The following is an 18,276-nucleotide window of genomic DNA, read 5'->3' on the forward strand; positions in this document are numbered from 1 at the left end:
ATTTCACTCAAAATTAGCCCTCCACGGCAACATTTTAAAATCTCCTCTCAAAAAAAAAAAAACGAGTTTTTTTTGTTTATAAATTTGTATGCATTCATTTATTAAATCTTTTGATATACATATACATATATGCAAAAATTATTTGTATCTACAGGACCTACTATAAGATAATATTAGTCTACGCGATATATTCCTATTCTTATGGCAAGCCTTTTTTTTTATAAGGAACTGCAATCGTGAACTATTTTCCTATAAGGACGTTTTATTTGTAAATGAAACAAGGAATAGGCATATTAAGGACTAGAAATATTATATATAATTAACAATAAACAATGGAAATTGGGTTTTATCAAATTGAATAAAACGTTTTAAAAATGTATAAAAAGGAGTTTTATTTATCATCGGAAAGGACTCGCAAAAACTATTAATTTCATAGCATATTTTTGGGCCTTTAGGTAAAGCAGCGAACAAATTTGATAGACTTAACCATACTTTTGCGGTTAATCCTTAAATTCGTAAATCACAGTGAATACAGCATACTTTTGGGGCTGGAAATAAAATATCTAGTACAACGAGAGCAACCAATTTTCGATTGAAATGCCATTGAAATACCAGGCGAACATAAATGACTAGCAGGTAGCAAATAGTTACTTAACAGAATGATTTTTCTTAACATTGACGGTGCTGTTAGTTAACATACTCCTGTTATTTAACATTGAGTTGACACGATCGTGTTAACTAACAGATTTTTTTTAAACATAACGTTTTTTTTAGCATTATACTAACATAATACTGTTAATTAAAAAGTCGTTTTCATTTTGTCAATTCAATCTGATTTATTTCTTTCTACGAATTTGTAGAAAATACAAAAACTTAATATTTATTATATAATAAAGTATCAAATTGTTTATAAAAAAAAAGAATAAGTAATTATATATTGTTCCTATCTACTATATACAAAGTAATGACCGTCTATTCACTATTGACTAATTCAAACCATTGTCTCATAGCTTCGCTGAGTACTAGAGGCAATTGATTAAGGTCCCGGACAATAACATAATATGGAAAGGGAAAACTATCCAAATATGAATTGATTTTCACGGAGCCATCGGCATTGACCTCAACGTGTTGAATGTCCAGTATTGAATTCTGTAAAAATAAAGAATTTGAATTAAATGTCTTGGCGGATTTTATACATATTCAACAGCTTACCTTATTGTCAGGATTATCGATGATGATGTATACGAGGAATATGCGCTGCAGCCTAGCTAGTTTGATGGCATTCTTTACTTTCTGATTGCCCTCACTGAAAATATTTCGCCCATCGCTCAACACCAGCAACAGATTCTCGAAGAGACCATTATCGCCTCCCAAGCCGCTCTCTTCCATATTTACAGTGCGTATAAAGTCGAGCAAACCCGCAATTTTCGTTTTATCCTGATCGAAATTGAGAGCACTAACCAAACGGGGTCCATCAAACTGTTCCGTATGGTTCAGGATAATTTTCGGCGCTTCGCCAAAGGATACAATGCTCAGGCGACCGCTTTCGAGCAGCGTCAAAGCCTGCGACACCAACGAGATAGCCTCTAGGGTCAATATTTTGGAATTGTTATGATGCATCGACTTGGAATCGTCAATGGCTATAGTTATCTTGTAATCACGCTGGGCGGGTTTTGTACGGCGCAACCAGATTTTGTCTTTACGGAATTGCGAGGCTATATATGGTATAATCTTTTTCATGTTGATGCGTCGACCCGTGCGATAGTCACCCTTGAGACGGGTGCACTTTGTCGGCTCCAAGATGAGACGCAACTGTTCGCACAGCTCGCGAGCATTTTGCGTCATGCGATTGGAGATGCTCGACCAGCTCTCATAATCCTCATGCTGTGGCAGATTCTGTGTGTGAAAACGAAGGATTTTTAAACAATTGATCATATGGGACCATGTATATTACTTACGGAATTCGCGCTGGTCAGCTGTTGTTGATACATTTGCCTGAGCTCAATTTGCTCTGCTGTACTTAGCTCCTGCGCCTGCAAGCTCTTCTCCAGCAATAGCTCCGTGCTGTAAATAAACTATATTTAATATGAATTTCAAAGAGTATTATTAATGGCATTACTTGCTATGCGCAGTGGTCTCAGTGCTGCGCGGCACAGTCATTGTGGCCACAACTTCGCCCTCTATTTCCATCTGCTGTGGCTCTTCCACTCGTTCCTTTGCCTGCTCCGTCTTGGAAGGTTTGTCTGATTTCTGATCAGTTTTTTCGGAGCTCAGCTGCTCCAGTTGTGTGTCATCATGCTCTTGCTGTGCTGGCACATCCTCATCTACCATCAACTCATCTGCGTTTTCAGCATCTGCTTCGTCTTTGGGCCCTTCATCTTCTTGATGCTTGATTTGCTTCGATTGCTCCTCAGTGGCATTATCCAAAGTAGTTTTATCGCTGTTCTTTGGCTCCTTGACATGCTGATACTCCTCCGCTTCAACATTTTCATCCATTTGTTCTTGCTTCTCGCTTTCATTCTGTTTGGACTCCTTCATTTGGTCAATAGTTTTCAGCTGCTTCAATTTATTTTGCTCAGCTTCACCTGGGGAAAGGAAAATGTAAGTTAGCTGCTTTTTAAACTGGGAGAGAGAATGATTAGCTTACCTAGAGATCGTTCCTCATTCGTACGTCCTTGCTTGCGCTTCTCTTGGGTTTGCTTCTCATTCTTTCGCTCTTCCTGGGAAACAGTTTCCTTTGTCTCTGCTATGCCCTGATGACCACCATCATTCGTCTGCAAGAAAAATAATTTATTTTGGGGATAAGCTAATTAAAATATTTTAGCGCTTACATCATTTTCAGCTTGACCCACGCCATCCTTCTCTTCACCCGTCTCCTGCTCGTCCATTTTCTGATCCTGCTTGATATCATCCTCTTGCTGCTGTTGTTGCACCTGATCGGCTGAGCTATTCTGCTCCGTATCTGGCACGGATTGCACGTTGTCTTCCTTGCTTGATTTATCCTTGGATTGCGAGTGCTCCTCTGGTTTTTCTTCGCGAGCCTCTGGCTCTGCGGGTTTCTCCTCTGGCTGCTCCTCTTCTTTATCCAATTCGCCACGTGTTTGTGTCTCTGGTTCGGTGTTCTCTTGCTCTTCTTCAGCATTTGGATCCTCTTCTGTCTCGTCTTTGCCTTTTTGGGTTTGCTCTTTTTCCGTACTATTCTCCTCTGTTTCTGAATCTGAGTCATCCGACATGGCCTCATCTTCTTTTTTCTCCTCCTCGGCTTCATTCTCTTCTGCCTCATCGGCTGGCTGCATATTTTCCTTCATGGTGTCTATATCAAATGGATTCTCATCATTCGGCTCATCGGCCTCATTGTCATGGCCTTCGTCCACGTTGTTCATATCCCCCAAATCCATTTCCTCTGGCTCTGGTGGCTCTTCCAGTTCATTGTGCATGGCATTGGTTTGCTCTTCATCGAGCTCTTGGTCCTTCATATCTTCGATATCCTTGGCCTGCTCCTTGCGCTTATCCTCGCCACTGGGCTCGTTTGTTGCATCCAGACCCTCGTTTTCGTGCTCATCTTTGCCATCCTCTTTGGCTGCGTCGTTCTTAGCGTCCAGATCATTGTGCTCATCCTTCTCATCTTTGCTGCCTTTGCCGTGATCCTCTTCATTCAAATCCGGTTCCTCTTCCTCGGGTTGCTTTTCCTCGTCATCGCCCCAGATCTGGTCGTCCAGCTTTTCGGCACCCTCTTCCGTTTCGCCCATCTCCTTGTTCAATTCCTCCTCATCCTCGGATTCGCCACTGTCATCCTCCTCGTTCTCTGGCTTCTCCACGTCCTGCATTTTGGCATCGAAATCATCGCTCATTTCGATGCCCTTCTCTTCCTTGTTGTCGGGCTCATCCTTATCGCCCTCGTCCTTGCGATCCTCTGGCCGCTTGGCATCATCTAGCTGATCCTCAGATTCAATTTTATCCGAAGCATCATTCTCGCCTGTGCCATCCTCCAGGCCAAAGCCCTCGCCGTTCTTCGAGTCCTGTTTGGACTGACCCTCCTCGTCTTGCATAAGATCGGGCGGCACACAGAAACCTTTGCTGCCAATCTCCACGAAAGCGGTAAGCATTATGGACAGCATCTTGGCCGAGAGTCGGTGGGTGCCCAGCTGCTGCAGTAGAATGTAATCTGCCAGCAATTGATATTGCTGAAGTATGGGCAGCAGGGACACAGCTCGGCGCAAGCACACCAGCTTCTCCTGGCTGGGATTAGCGTGCTTCAGCACCAGCAACACAGTCGAGAGCTTGGACAGAGTGCGAGGCAGGCCTAGCAGCTCCCAATTGGCCATCAGTTGGCCTGTCAAGTGCTGCTTTAGATGCTGCTCCTTGAGCGCCTCTTGCTGTTCGGCTTCCTCCTGCTTTGGTTGCTGGCCGTGCTCCTTGTAGATCTTCTGGAGTGCCAGCAGCACGCCATGTGCAATATTAGCTAGCTCCGCGTCTACGTTGTTTAGGTCAACAGGCTCTGCTTTGGCCTCGCACACAGCCGAGTTGCTCTCCAGCTGCGTGAGCAGCGCCAGCAGCGGCTGTGCAAGCGGGAATTGCTCCTCGTGTTCCGCATCCAGCTGCTCCGCCGCCTGTTTAATATTATCCACAATCTTCTGGTAGCTACGCTGATAGCTAAGTAGCTTTTGGCTATCCAAAAACTCCGTGTGAGCATGTTCCAGCTCCTGCAACAGCACCTGGCTGCCACGCAGAGCTGAGCCGCACAGCTCCAACAACTCGGACTGAGGCAGTGGCTTGCTGTGGAGCAGCACGCTATGCTCGCTGAGCGGCTGCAGTGGCGCACACTGGAGGAGCAGCTGCCACTGCTGGAGTACATATTGTATTTGACAGAGCTTATGCTTCAGCTGCACACACTCATCCGCCTTGGGGCTGAAACGCAGCTGCTCTATGTCCACCTCAACGGGCAGCACAATCTCCGCCAGCTGCTGTAGTTGCTGCAATGCGTTTCGCAGCTCGTGCAGCTGATTGGTGGAGCTCGACAGCTGCTCGCGCTGCTGCTGCACGTGCAGGAAGAGATCCACTGCAAAGCCTTTGATGCGTTCAATGTTGGGCGGCCCCAGCTCCGACAGAGGCGTCAACATAATATTCTGCAGCAGCTTCAGCTTGAATACGCTCTTCATGTAGTACAGATCCAGATGCTGATTGAGCTGTCGCCAGCTGCCGTGCAGCTGAGGCAACATGGCCTTAATGCTGAACGGCGGCAACTGGAAGTTCTCGAACTCCCCGCGCAGCGTGAGCTCCATTAGTCCGCTTCTGTAGCTCAAGCCCATTCGGGCGAGCAGCTTGAAGAGATCGATCAGAGCCTTGCGTTTCTGCTGCAGTATTTGCTTGGCTTGCAGCTTCTGCTGTGGTCGCTCCTTGCTGCGGTCCACATTGAGATTGCGCAGATGCTCGCAACGTTCTAGCTGCTGATCCACCACCTCATCTAGTTCTTCCAGCAGCGCGCCATAGCTGGCCTGGCTCAGCGTCCGTGTGACTATGTTGCGTGCAGTGGTAAAATGCTTACCCAGCTGTTGAAGCAGTGGCAGGGCATCAGCTGCCAGCTCCTTTACTTGATACTTCTGACGAAGCTGCACTGGCGCTACAAAGTGCTGAACATCCATTAAATAGGGCGTGGTCTTGCTCCTCACTTTGCCCTTATCCATGCTGTAGTCCTTGACGGTCGCATCCTTGGGCTGGAACACCTCGCTGATCTTCTGCTCGAGCAGCAGGCGATATTCCTTAAGGAACTTGTTCAGATTGCGATGCACATTGGCCACATTGTTGCGCATGCTGAAGTAGCTCAGATCCTTGTTGTAGCTCTGTATCTTAACAAACTCCCTGAGCTTCTTTTCGATGGGGGCACGTCGTGCCTTCACAGTCTCAGCCACCTCCTGTCTAAACTGCTCAAAGTACAGCTGCACATTGTGCAGAGCAGCAATGAGCGGCTGCAGATTCTGCCGCTTGCCAACACGCTCCAGATTATGCAAGTACATCTCGAAGCCGTGGAGGAGCTGCAATCGTACATGGAAGTCCCCGTAGCAAGCGGCCTCCACGAACTGGCGCAGCGTTCGTATGAGCTCTGGCAGCTCCACTTCCGTCTGCAGCAGATTGTAGATGAAGAACCAATAGCGATAGCCCTGCAGCTCCACCTGCTGTCCCGTCTGATTGAGGCAATTGCGCCAATGCTGCAGCTCGAGCTTGGTCCAGCGCTGCACAAACTCCGCCACCTCGATCTCCTCGGGGACCAGATTGTTGTTCTTATGGGCCACCTCGTTCCACAGTGCCAGCTTCTGGCGCAGCAGCTGGAAGCCAGTATTGAAGCGCACCACAGACGCATTGGCGGGCAGCTTTCGGATGCGCGCGATGACCAGCTTAATGTCCGCCAGGCCCGCATGCTCCGGATAGAGCTCCAGCTGTGCCAGCACCCGCTGCTCTATGCGCTCCATGACACTGAGGCAGCCATTCACCTCAGATATGTTGGAGTCCTTGTAGTAGTCATAGGCAGCAGGCGACGAGTGTGGCTCCTCCAGCTCCAGGTCCTTTAAGTGTCTCTGCTGCAGCGCCAGCGCAAACGAGAGTGCATTATATACGCTGCCATCGAGCGTGGCGCCCATCGCAGTCTTAAAGTGTCCGTGCAGCTGCACAAAGACCTGGAGGCGCGCCTGGTAAGGCTCTATGAGTTGCAGCTGCTTCTGCTCCCGTTGCTGCTGCTCCTGATCCTGGTACTTGACAGTTGTGTGTCGACTCATTACATCGATGAAATTGCGTGCGAGGAATACGTAATCCTGTTCGTTGACTATTTGCGCAAGCTTCGCCTTGGTGCTCGCCTTTTTATCCAGCTTCAGCACCTGCTCGAGCGTTGGCTGATCCACAAAGTCGGCATAGTCCTCGTCCAGGTTGGTGGGGAAATTCTGTTCAATCTCCTGCAGCTCCACAAGCTCCTCATCCTCTATGCCACCCAAGGTTTTAGTCTTATACAGACTCTCCTCCTCGGCACGTTGATCCTTGCGACGCTGCTCCTCCTGCTGCCAGGTGCGATTGCAAATGCTTAAAGCATCGTCGTAGGCACTGAAAATCGTCTCATCAATGCTCGCGGCAATGGAGACGAAGTTGCGCAGCTCGCACAGCTTGGCCTTGAGCAGGCGGAAGTACTCGTGCTCGCTGTGTGGCAGCTTGGCAAGGAGTCCGTAGACATGACTATTCCTGATGGCCAACGGTCGTTGCGCTGGAAACTCCACCATCTGAGCGATCGTCTGCTCCAGCTTGAGAGCCTCTGGAGCACTGCCCGCCAACAGCACTCGAGTGAAGAGCTGCTTCAGCTGCTCCAGCCCAAAGCGCAGCTGATTCACAGCACATTTGATGGGCTGCACAAAGTCCTGATAGTAGGCATCATAGCGCAGCAGCGTGTGATGCACAAAGCGCTGCGCATTAGCCAGCCAAAGATCCAGTTTGTTCAACAGCTCAGCGCCACGACGCAGCTGCATCTCATTGGCCGCCTGAGGACCCACAAAGTGCGACCAATTCTCCTTGACTGCAACTACCAACTTATGCAGGGCAAGACTATCACAATTGGATTTCAAGAAGTGCACTAAGTCCTGCACCAAGCTGGCATACAGACATTGCTCCGGTCGCAGGGCCAACTTCTGGTTGAGCTGTTGCTGTTGCTGCTGAAGCTGTTGCAGTCGCTGCTGCAGCTGCTCGTAGATCTGTTGGCCAAAGTGCTTGTACCTCATGATGATCTTCATGAAGTCGTAGCCAGCGCTCAGATGCTGCAGGCAATCGATGTCCTCGGCAACGTACAGATTCTTCAGGCGATTCTTCTCCACGGGATCGATGAGCGGTGCATGCGTAAGCACGCATAGCTCCAGAGCACCTATGAGCGTATTACCCAGCGCTGCATGGAATGAGTTTCTTAAAGCTTGCTTCTCCTCCTTTGATTCCAGCTCCTGCAACACATGCTGCAATTCCTGCAGGCAGCTTTCAAAGCCCGACTCCAGTTGCTGCTGATGCTGCACATATGCCAATTCCTTAAGCAGTTGTTTGCCACCCTCTGCCACCAACTCTAAATTGTTGAGCTCTGGGCTGTGCCGGCGTCCCAGGAGCTGTCCATTCTGCCAGAGCAGCTGTCGCGTCTGTTGCAGTGTCTGCCGCCAGGGCTGCAGCTCGCTGAGCGGCACTGCGAGCATTTGTCCATTCGACTGGCAAAGCAGAGCCAAGAGGGCATTCGTCAGCGGCGGTCCTTGATAGCTGTAGCGGCACATCAGCTCCGTCTCGCTGGGCAACTGGGCGCAATCGAACCGCGTGGCCAAATTCTCCAGTTGATAGCATTGCAGTGCTTGTCGATATGCACGCCGATAGCTGCGCAGCGCCTTGTAGCAGCTGCTGCCAGCCAATTGCTGCTGCAGTAGTTCCTTAAACTGCTCTGGACTCTTTTGCTCGTCCAGCACAAGTTTTAGCTCCTGCCAGGCAATCATTGCATTGGCATGTGTCTCACTGCTTAATGTATTCAGGCACTGCCAGAGCTGTCCATTCAGCGTAAGCAGCTGCTCGCTGTACAGCTGATTCACTTCCTCATCACAATCCGTATGCAGTGAACGGCTCAGCGCACGTTCCATAAAGTAATCTCGCAAGGCTGGCAGAAGCAGTTGATAAGACTTTAATTCGCTCGTTTTCAGGTCAACTACATGCTCATCACTCGCCTCATCCTGGCCAGCACTGACTTGTTGCCTAATTTCTGCTATATCTATGTCCAGTTTGAGTTGATCTTCTGTTAATGCCTGCAGTTGTTGCTCTTTGAGCTGCACTTGCAGTTTGAGCAGCGCCTCCGGCAGCTTTCCCTTGCAGTTGTCTGTCAGCTCGAACTGCTTCAGCTGACAGCTAGGCATGTTTCTTCTCATAAAAGCACGCCATTTGTGTGCCTCATCTGAGTGGAGAGCCAGCCACTTGTGCAGCCACAGTTTGCTATCCATATTGCCATACTGTGGCACCACATTCAACAGCTGCTGCAGCTGCGCTAGTTGCTCGTGCAGTGTGATCTGTAAGAAAACATTGATACCCATATATTCATATAAAATATTGAACACACTCACCTGTTGTTCCAGATAGTAAGGCTGAAATTGTGTAAATTGCTTGGCATAAATCTTGCAGATCACATTCATTGGCCGCTTGGTCTGCTCCATATAGAAGTACATCTGATGCAGACTCCCACGCAGCTCTTCATACTCGTCAAGCAGCTCGGGCCAGGCCTCAACTAATGCGACTATCAAATGCTTCTGCAACCAATTGAAGTGCAGCACAAGTTTGTGCATTAGCGGCGCATGCAGCTCGTTATTATGCAGCAGCTTCTGCTGAGCTGTGTTCAGCAAGCGATTAAACCATTTCAGCTTAGTCAAGAATTGAACATATTGAGGCAACTCAAAGCGAGCAAAGCTCAAGTGCTGCTGCAGCACCAGCTGCAGATTGTTGAAGAAGACGGCGAGTTGGCTTAGAAAATCGTTGCTAAACTTATCAGTGATCTTCTTCTCCATCAAGGCTTGCGAATATTGCAGCGCATCCAAGTGCTGGAGCTTGCCCAGAGCTCCCTTCGGTATCTTATCCATCAGCTGCTGGGATAACAGAGCAGCACTGAGTGCCAAGGCGGCGTCTGGGCCAGCACCTTTTGCCTCCCGCTGCGTTGCATAGTCACGCAGACGTGGAAAGAGTTTCCGATGCCAAGGCAGTTGAGGTAGATTCTTGCGGAAATGCTTGCCCTGCTGCAGCAGGCATTCATAAAGGCTAGTCGAGAGCTGTTGCAATCCCGCATCATTCTTCAGACACTGCTGCAGATAAAGATGTCGCAATTCCAGTTCACCAAACGCACTCACTTCATATAGCATGTGTAGGAAGTAACACTTGAACTGCTGCAGATTCAGCTGACCTAGATCAAGCGCTTCCATGGGCTGAAATAGTGATCTGAGCTGCTCCTTGGGCAGCTGCTCATCTTCAGTGGACGTCTCCAGTAGCACCTTCAAGGCAGTTGCTTGCAGTTTTATAAGCGTCAGTTCATTCAGCTCATCTGTACGCAATATAACATCATTCAGATAATCCACCTGCTGCACCTCACTCTCCTCAAATTTCTCTATGTGAGTTAGCACCACGTCGCGCAGCTTGTTCTGATAGTAGGACAGGCCATAGCCCATTAGATCCGTGCTGGCTGCGTACACATAAACCTCCATGGCAGCCACGTAAATGGCTCTCTTCAGCTGATACCCAATTCTTTTGTAGGCGGCACTCAGGAAGGCGAACTGAGTGAGATGTGAGATGGTGTATGAGTTAAATTCCGTCAGTTGAACTATGCCACGATGTATGCTGAGCATGCAGTCAATAGCGTCTATCTGCCGCACGCCCTGGCCATGGACAATGGCACGCATATCATCTACGCTGTATGCGTCCTTTGAAACGCTCAATGACAGCTCCACGCAACGGTTACGCATGGCACGTGAAAGTTCTCCGTTCTTGGGATCGACTGTGAGAAAAGCGCGAAAGTTTGAAGCTTTGCGAACCACCTCGGCACTAGTGTGTGCGCTTATGCCCTTCTCGGCAATCAATAGACTGCCATTCGGCTCAAACACGGGATTCAGGCGATCCAGCACGGCAGAAGAGCACAAATTCACATGCTCCAACAAGATGTACTGCCCACACTTCAAGGATGTAACAATGCGCGAATCCACCCACTCAAAGGAACCGCCCGTATTAAGTGAATCAGCGGACTTGATGTAGGCTTGCAGCAGAGACAATCGCATCTTGTACTGCGGCAATTGATCGAAGAGTGGAACACGACATTCTGGTGGCGTTTCGGATAACTTAAGAATGATTTGCTCCAGGGCAGACAAACGACGCTCGAATAGCTGCAGCTCCTCAGCAACGCTGTGTTGGGCAGTTTCTGCAAGAAGTTTCCTTTAGCAACAGACTTGACTAGGATTACAGTTTAGTGTCGCTCACCTGTGCTCAATTTTAACAGCTGATTGTACTGGCTCCAAGCGGCCCATAGCTGCTGCACAAAAGCATATTCCGTCTGCTTCATAAAAGCCGTTTGAGCTGTCACAAAGAGCAAGCCCTGCACAGCTTTGTATATTTCCTCCAAATGACGGTTTAGATCGATCTGAAGACAGAATGAAAAATATGTTAATTATATTAATTAAAGTTACCAGCCAGAGTCTCACCTGCTGAAAACTGCCCGTCACAGAATCATCAATGTTATCCGAGTTGCAAACGTTGTTGGACAGCACGCACAGAGCATCAATTAGCTTTGTCTTGCCACTGTCCGTGGCACCGCATAACAGTAGAGGCTTCTCCATATGCACCGTTTCGACAATTTGCTTCAGCAGCTGTCGCTGTGTGCCCAGCAGCAATGGCGCCTGCTCCTGGCGCTGCTGCACTGTGCCACCTCCTAGTGGCAGCTGCGAACGCTGCAGCACAACATCATTGAGGTAAACCTTATCCGCTGTCCAGTAGATGGCCACATCCTCAGCAATGCCATTCAGCTGCTCTGCATTGCAATTGAAGACACTGGCGAAGGCATTGCGTATGTAGAGCTTGTCCTGATCGCAACGCATGCGCTGATAGTAAACCAGTTGCATGCGCTCGTAGAGCGTGAGCAGGAACTGCTCAAAGGCCACTCGGAAGCTGCTTTCTTCAGTCCGCATTAGATAGCCTGTCTCCGGATTGTGCAGGAGGTCACACCAGCGCAATATATCACGCAAATTGAACTCGAAGGGGCCGCCCTTGTAGCCAAACTCCATGGAGGCAACGCCGCGGTCCAGTTGCTCGGAGAAGCGCACCAAGCGTGCAGCCAAATCGAACTTCACTTCAGCAGCTTCCTGCTCCTTGTTCAGCTCGAAGAGATTGCCTCTGGGCAGCTGTTCCTGCTGCAGAAGTCCCTCAAAGTATGTCCTGAGTTCATCAAAGTAGTTGGCATACTTCCTATTGACCACATGCAGCAGATCCTCCGTAGTCAACTTTCTCAGATAAACCTTGTTGAAACGATTTAGGAACGATTGCGGCAATCCCTTGCGTCCGCCTCCCTGTTTCAGTGGATTCTGGCAGGCGAAAATACGCGTGCTGCTCGTCAGCTGGAAACTCTTGTTCAGTTCCGGTATGTAGACCTCGCCACGGTGATCCAGCACTGCATTGAGACCCTCCAGCACAGACTGAGGCGCCAGATTTAACTCATCCAGCAAGATCCATGTATTGGGCGCTTTCAAAGCAGCCAACAATGGACCATCGCGCCATATAAAGCTGCCCAATTGACTCTGGGCCTCGACGCGCTCCAGCAGATTATCCTCAGCTGGCAGATCGGTGCCAAAGAGATCAGCCAGGTCTGTGTGCTCGCACAGATTAATGCGCACTATATCATAGCCGATGGCATGCGCGATGCTCTCCACAATGGAGGTTTTGCCAACTCCAGGTGGGCCTTCCAGCAGCACAGGCTTTTGCAGGGAGAGAGCCGAGAGTAATCGAAATAGGTTTTGCTTGGTTGTGGGCGCATCGAACAGGAAATTCGAGTCGGCGGGCATCAGGCGCTCCGGATTGACAGCTATATAAAAGGGGCGTATGCCAAAGAGCTGCTCATCCAGCTGCACCTCCTGGCCTCGTTTCTCAGCCAACTGAGCGAGATCAAATTTCTCTGAGAGTATGATCTCTGCTTGCTCTACAGCATATGCGGTGATCTTCGACTTCAACTCTTCAATTTGTGCCTGCGATTCGTGCGGCAACATCTCCAGGGCATCCAGAAAGATTGTCTCCAGTCCAAAGATTGCCTGCTCCGCGAATGACAAATGCGCATTGCTGACCATGTAGCTCGCCCAGGCGAGTATATCGCGCACCGAGAACTTGAACTTCTCGTTGGAGTCGCGTATATAGAGTACAATTTCCACTAGGTATTCCGCTATTTTATGGGTATCCTTTAGGGAGCTGGCCGTCGAGCCACGCTGCATGCAATTATGGGCAATCTCAATGAGATCTTCTTTGTTGTCCGAGGGCAGACACCAGATTTCCGTGAAGCGATTGCGCAAAGCAGGTGAGAGTTCCTTCTTGCCGAAGTCTCCGCCTGGATTCATGGTGGCCAGAAACTGAAAGCCCGCCTTGGCCTGCACCACAAAATCTTCATTGGTTTTGCACTCGCCATCGTCATTGGGAGTGACCAGCTGCTCCTCTACAACTCCTCCCTTTTCAGCCAGCAACACGCTGCGTTCCGGCTCCAATATGCAGTTGAGCCTCTCCAGCACTGAATCCTCTGCCAGCGATATTTCGTCTGCCATAAAATAGGATCCCTCCTGCATGGCATAGATGAGCGGACCGTCGGCCCATTCGAACAGCTTTTGAGAACTATTATCTTGACTACGGCAAGGTCGCAGACCACCCAGAAAGTCCGCACCCTCCGTGTGCATATGACAATTGAGGATGCGCAGATGCTTTTGGGCAATGCTCGCCAGGAGTTGGCAGACCGTTGTCTTGCCACAGCCCGTGGGACCCACTAGAAGCACCGGCTCATCAAACTGCAGTGCCTTGGCCGTCAGCACTGCCATGCGTGTCATATTCCGTGTCCAGACTATGTCGCCTCGCTGTTTAAAGTTCTTAATGGCCTCCAAGATTTTTCGACTAACAGCGGAACTCTCTCGCTGTGTATTAATGTCGAAGAGCAGCTCCAAGTCGATGCGTTTCTTAAAGTTAGCATACAAGGTCTGCTCAATTAGCTGCAGCTCCTCGCTGGTGCGCACCTTGGCGGATAAGACCAGGTAGCCCTCCTCTATCAGATGTTGATTCCAATCATATTTCGTATCCTGTTGCAGGGCCTTGTCTGCCAGCGTATAGCGATTTCCCCAGCGGAAGAGATCGCGCAGCGTAAACACCTGCTTGGAGGTATTCTTGCGATGCTGCTGCAGCTGCGTCATGCACTGGACCATCTTTCGAGCATACGAAGCGGGTATAAGGCAGCGTTGCTCCAATATAATTTCCAGCTCCGAGCGGGGTATGTCCGCAAAGTGCAGTTCAATGAAGCGATTCTTGAAGGCACGGGACAAGGTCTTACGACCACCATATAGGCCCGGCGGATTCTGTGTGGCAAAGAGCATAAAATTGGGATGCGCCTTGACCAGCGTCTGTGTCTCTGCAATGTACAGCTCACGGTTGTCATCGAGCACCCGATTCAATGCCTCCAAAATGTCCGTTGAGGCCAAGTTCAGTTCATCCAAGATAATCCAATAGCCATGTCGCATGGCTTGCACCAGAACTCCTTCCCGGAAGCTTAGCTTGCCGTTAACATCGGCTGCATACGTGCCAATGTATTCCTGCAGGTCCGTGTGCTCGTGATTGTTGATGCGTAGGCAACGATTGCCACTCCTCCGGGCTACATAGTCTATGAGACTAGTCTTACCCGCGCTGGTGGGTCCTTGCAGCAGAATGGGCAGCTTACCAATGGATATGATACGCGCCAGATCCTGCAGATTCTTCTTGACGCTAGAAGTTAATATATAGTGCTCGCAAGACTGTGGCTCCAGACTACCACGCTGTATCCAATAGCCTTCAAATTGCAGATAATTCTCACCCAGTTGTGGCAGCGATTGATTGAGCACAGCCTTCGGATTCTGCAGCAGTGCATTACGTATGAGCAGCAACACCATTTGATGTGACTCCGGATCCAGTTGTGTCAGAAAACTCAAGCAGAAGCTCTCATATAGATTACGCTCAATCGAGCCACACAGATTCCGTGCGCATATGCGCAAGCTACGGCAAAGCGTGCGTAGCGAGTAGACGGGACGATTGCCAAGTCCATCATTGAGCTGCAGCTCAGAGAGGCGTCTCAGCGATTTGTATAGCTGCACAATGTTATGCACCGATTTGCGTTGAATGCCCGTGTTGGCCAGATAGTCCCCGACGAGCAGACCCAAATCTGCATCTGTGGTCAGCTCATCGACGAAGAATTCGGTGAAGCGATTGCGTATGCCCACAGGCAAATCCTTTTTACCAATATCCGTATTGGGATTCATGCAGGCAAATATACGAAAGTCCGGATGTCGTTTAACAGGCATAAAATCCCCACGCTCCAGCAGCACAACCGAACCCTCCGGCTCCAGGATGGTGGACAGGCATTCGAGTGTCTCCGCCGATGCCAAATTGATTTCATCCAACAGCACCCAATCACCATTGCTGATGCTATTGACCAAGGAGCCAGGTATAAAGGCAAACGATATATTTATGCTCTTGTCCAGCTGCAGTTGCAAGCGCTGCAGCTTCTCGTGCAACGTCTGCCAACGTGGCAGGAAAGGATTCGACTTATGCTGCGGCTTACTGAACATGTTGTTCGTCACACTCAACATTGTTCGTATGATCACACTGTAACGTCCGTTGTTAAAGTGTGTGGCGAAGATGCGCATAAACTGCTGATTCTTATCTGCATTGAAGGTCTCTCCAAACAGATATTCAAACTCGTAGCGCAGCGGGGCGAGCACATAGTTCAGCTCGACGGGTTTGAAGCCACCCACTAGATCCGATACATCCGACTGGTTATTCATATTTATAGCCACGAGCTTATGGTCGGTGCGCTCTGCCAGATACTGCACAGAGGATGTCTTGCCCACACCGGTCTCGCCCACCAGGAGCACGGGCTCTGACTGATTCACACAGACTGCAATGCGTTCCAATATACAACTGGCCAAACGTGTAAACGAAAATGTTGCACGTTTTGCAGCTGACTTGAATATTGTCTTCTTGCTTTCCATTGTTAGCTTTTGTCTTTTAGTTCCATTTTGTGTATCACTTCGCTCCTCTTCCACGTTCATTGTTGGCAATATAGCGCGGCCAATTTTAAAAGTCTGCTTGCCGAATTCCACGTCGGGTTTGTATTCATTAGCAAAATGTTCGCATCTCGATCTAATGATGCCCAACTTAGCACCAACGCTTGTTATAAGAGCTGTCTTCTCTTTGCTCTCCGGCAGATAAGCGCAAAAGACATCGATAGCATTGCGGAAGACAAAGTAAGCGCATTCAGAGCTTGTCACCGAAAACTGAGCATTAGAGCGCTGACAGAGCTTGATGAGATCCCGCGTGGATACCAAGCGTCCGGAGTTGGGCATGTTCGAGAGTTGGACATGCTCAAATGGCAACGCCAGATACTTTTCTGTGGTATCTGCCTTATCTGTGGTCTCTTGCTGGCGCAAATTATCAGCGGCTGTATGATCTCCACTGGAGAAGGTCAAGAAGACATCCACAATGCGATTCGCTACCGTTGCCAGTTTAGGATAATTAGTGCTTACCACTTTGCATAGCTCGTTGCGAGAGAGTGGTAAAATATTTATGGTGTATAGATATTTCTCTAGCAGAGATAATAGAGATTTTTGACTGGAATTGTTGGATGATTTGTTGGTGCTGCGATAAAAATAGAAAATTTATATATATTTACGATATGAACCTTAACCTCGCTTACCGCACTGTTACAAACAATTGAAATCCTGGCTCAACCTTGACGCAATCTCTAAAGCCAGGTACACTCAGGTAATTGCGCTCTAAGAGGCTGCTCAATATCGTATATGTGTCCTGTGTAGCTGCATCTAAATCCTCCAAGAGCAGCCAGTAACCATGCATGACAGCCTGTTTAAAATTTGGATTTATTAATATACACCTATATATTCAAACAATCTGATTTCTTACCTGTGTCAATACACCCGGCAGCCAAACAAATTCACCTGGCACATCTGTACAACGATATTGGCCCAGCAGCATTTTACTATCCGTCTGGTCACCAAGCTGTATGCGTAAGAAACCATTTCGCTGAGCCAATCCATCGCCATCCTCAAGCACCATTAAATCTTCCACATCTTCTTCGACTTTTCTCTTTCCAGCCGCACTCTTTGTTGTCTTTTGTTTTCTTTTGGGTATCAGTAGCTCCTCCTCTTCTTGAGCTCGTTTGCTGATTTCAATTTCTTTTGGTTTAGGGCAAATGCGTCCCGTTTTACGTGCGAGATATTCAATTAGGGTGGTCTTACCACAGCCAACTGGACCGGAGAGACAAATGGGCTTTGCCGCAGCTACGCCTAGAGCAATGCTACGTAAATTTACACTTGTTGAATCCACTTTAACGATGCGATCATAGCATCCATCTGAATCAGCATAGAACTTTTGATTTTCCTCATTGTAAATGGGCAGCAGGACGCCTTCCATGTCGATTACGGATTGATTAGCTTTGTTGAGTTTTAGCTTGAGCGTTTGCTCGGGCAGATCGGGCAAATAGCTGGAGCTCATCAATGTGGGCAACTGTTGCTGTTGCTCGAATATTAGCTGCACCTCATTAGGTACCGCTGAGCGTATGTTTAGCTCATGCAGCTGTGTGCTGGTCATGTCGGTTAACAAGGCCAGAATGTGATTCAAGTATAGCTGCGTCAGCTGACATGCCTTTTGTTTTTCTGTATAGCTGGCCAGGAATTGCGACCAATCCCAGAGCTCTCTATAGTACACTACGTCACTTTTCAGTAGCTGATAGCAACATTTGATGAAATCCAAATCGGATGTTAGATCTGTCGTTTCCATAGTGCCATTTGTGTGCGTTCTTTTAGACTTCTTGCTGGGCACCTTAGTGGGTATCTGCACTATCGCCTCCTCGAAAGGTGCTGCCCGATTGCGAAAGTAGCTCTTGGCGAATCTGTAATATATATGTATTCGTATAAATAATACGAATAGTATATGCCACTCACCTCCTGGCAGCCACTGATAGCTGCAACAACTTAGCCAAGGCAATACATTCCAATTTATATTTCTCTGTTCGATCTGATGGATTCGAACGCAGCGACATGGTTAACAGTAACAGCAGGTGCTCCTCGAAACTCAAAGCCAGAGGCACTGTATAACCTGGCGATGTTAACTGTTCGCTAAGATTGTTAAACAGACGCTCCACATCCTGCTCAGCATACAGCTTGAACATAAAACATAAGAAAACACGTTATAACACATTTTGGATCAAGTAAAATTTTCGCTTACCTGTTTCTTTAGAAACTTCTTTAAATTTAATGCAAACCCATCATTCTGCTGCTTTTCCGCAATAAGCTGCAACAGCATTTGAACGCTGCGTCGCAGCTTGTTGATATTTATTTCCATGTTTCACTACTCGATTGCATTAAAACTAAATTTTAAGCGCACTAATTCGAAGCGAACTGTGCGAATTTTTAAAACACGTGCAGTGCAATCGGTGCCCGGTTGAAGTGTGACCGTATTTGTCAAAAAACC

General features: G+C 48.5%; 1 protein-coding gene across 1 annotated transcript; it reads right to left on the minus strand.

The window, feature by feature from the left end:
• Nucleotides 1-822: 822 nt before the first annotated feature.
• On the minus strand, nt 823-18,264 carry LOC108615875 (midasin). Its single transcript, XM_018010707.2, has 13 exons — nt 18,031-18,264; nt 17,748-17,965; nt 16,708-17,695; nt 16,484-16,647; nt 11,223-16,425; nt 11,002-11,161; nt 9,111-10,942; nt 2,832-9,056; nt 2,648-2,774; nt 2,120-2,585; nt 1,959-2,064; nt 1,213-1,896; nt 823-1,149 (listed from the first exon to the last, which is right to left on the minus strand). The coding sequence occupies exons 1-13, from the start codon at nt 18,145-18,147 to the stop codon at nt 973-975; spliced, it is 16,467 nt and encodes a 5,488-aa protein (XP_017866196.1). The 5' UTR covers nt 18,148-18,264; the 3' UTR covers nt 823-972.
• Between the last annotated feature and the right edge of the window lie 12 nt (nt 18,265-18,276).

Source organism: Drosophila arizonae, chromosome 5 (assembly GCF_054131065.1).
Source record: "Drosophila arizonae isolate 15081-1271.41 chromosome 5, UAZ_ARI_1.0, whole genome shotgun sequence".
NCBI classification, from domain to species: domain Eukaryota; kingdom Metazoa; phylum Arthropoda; class Insecta; order Diptera; family Drosophilidae; genus Drosophila; species Drosophila arizonae.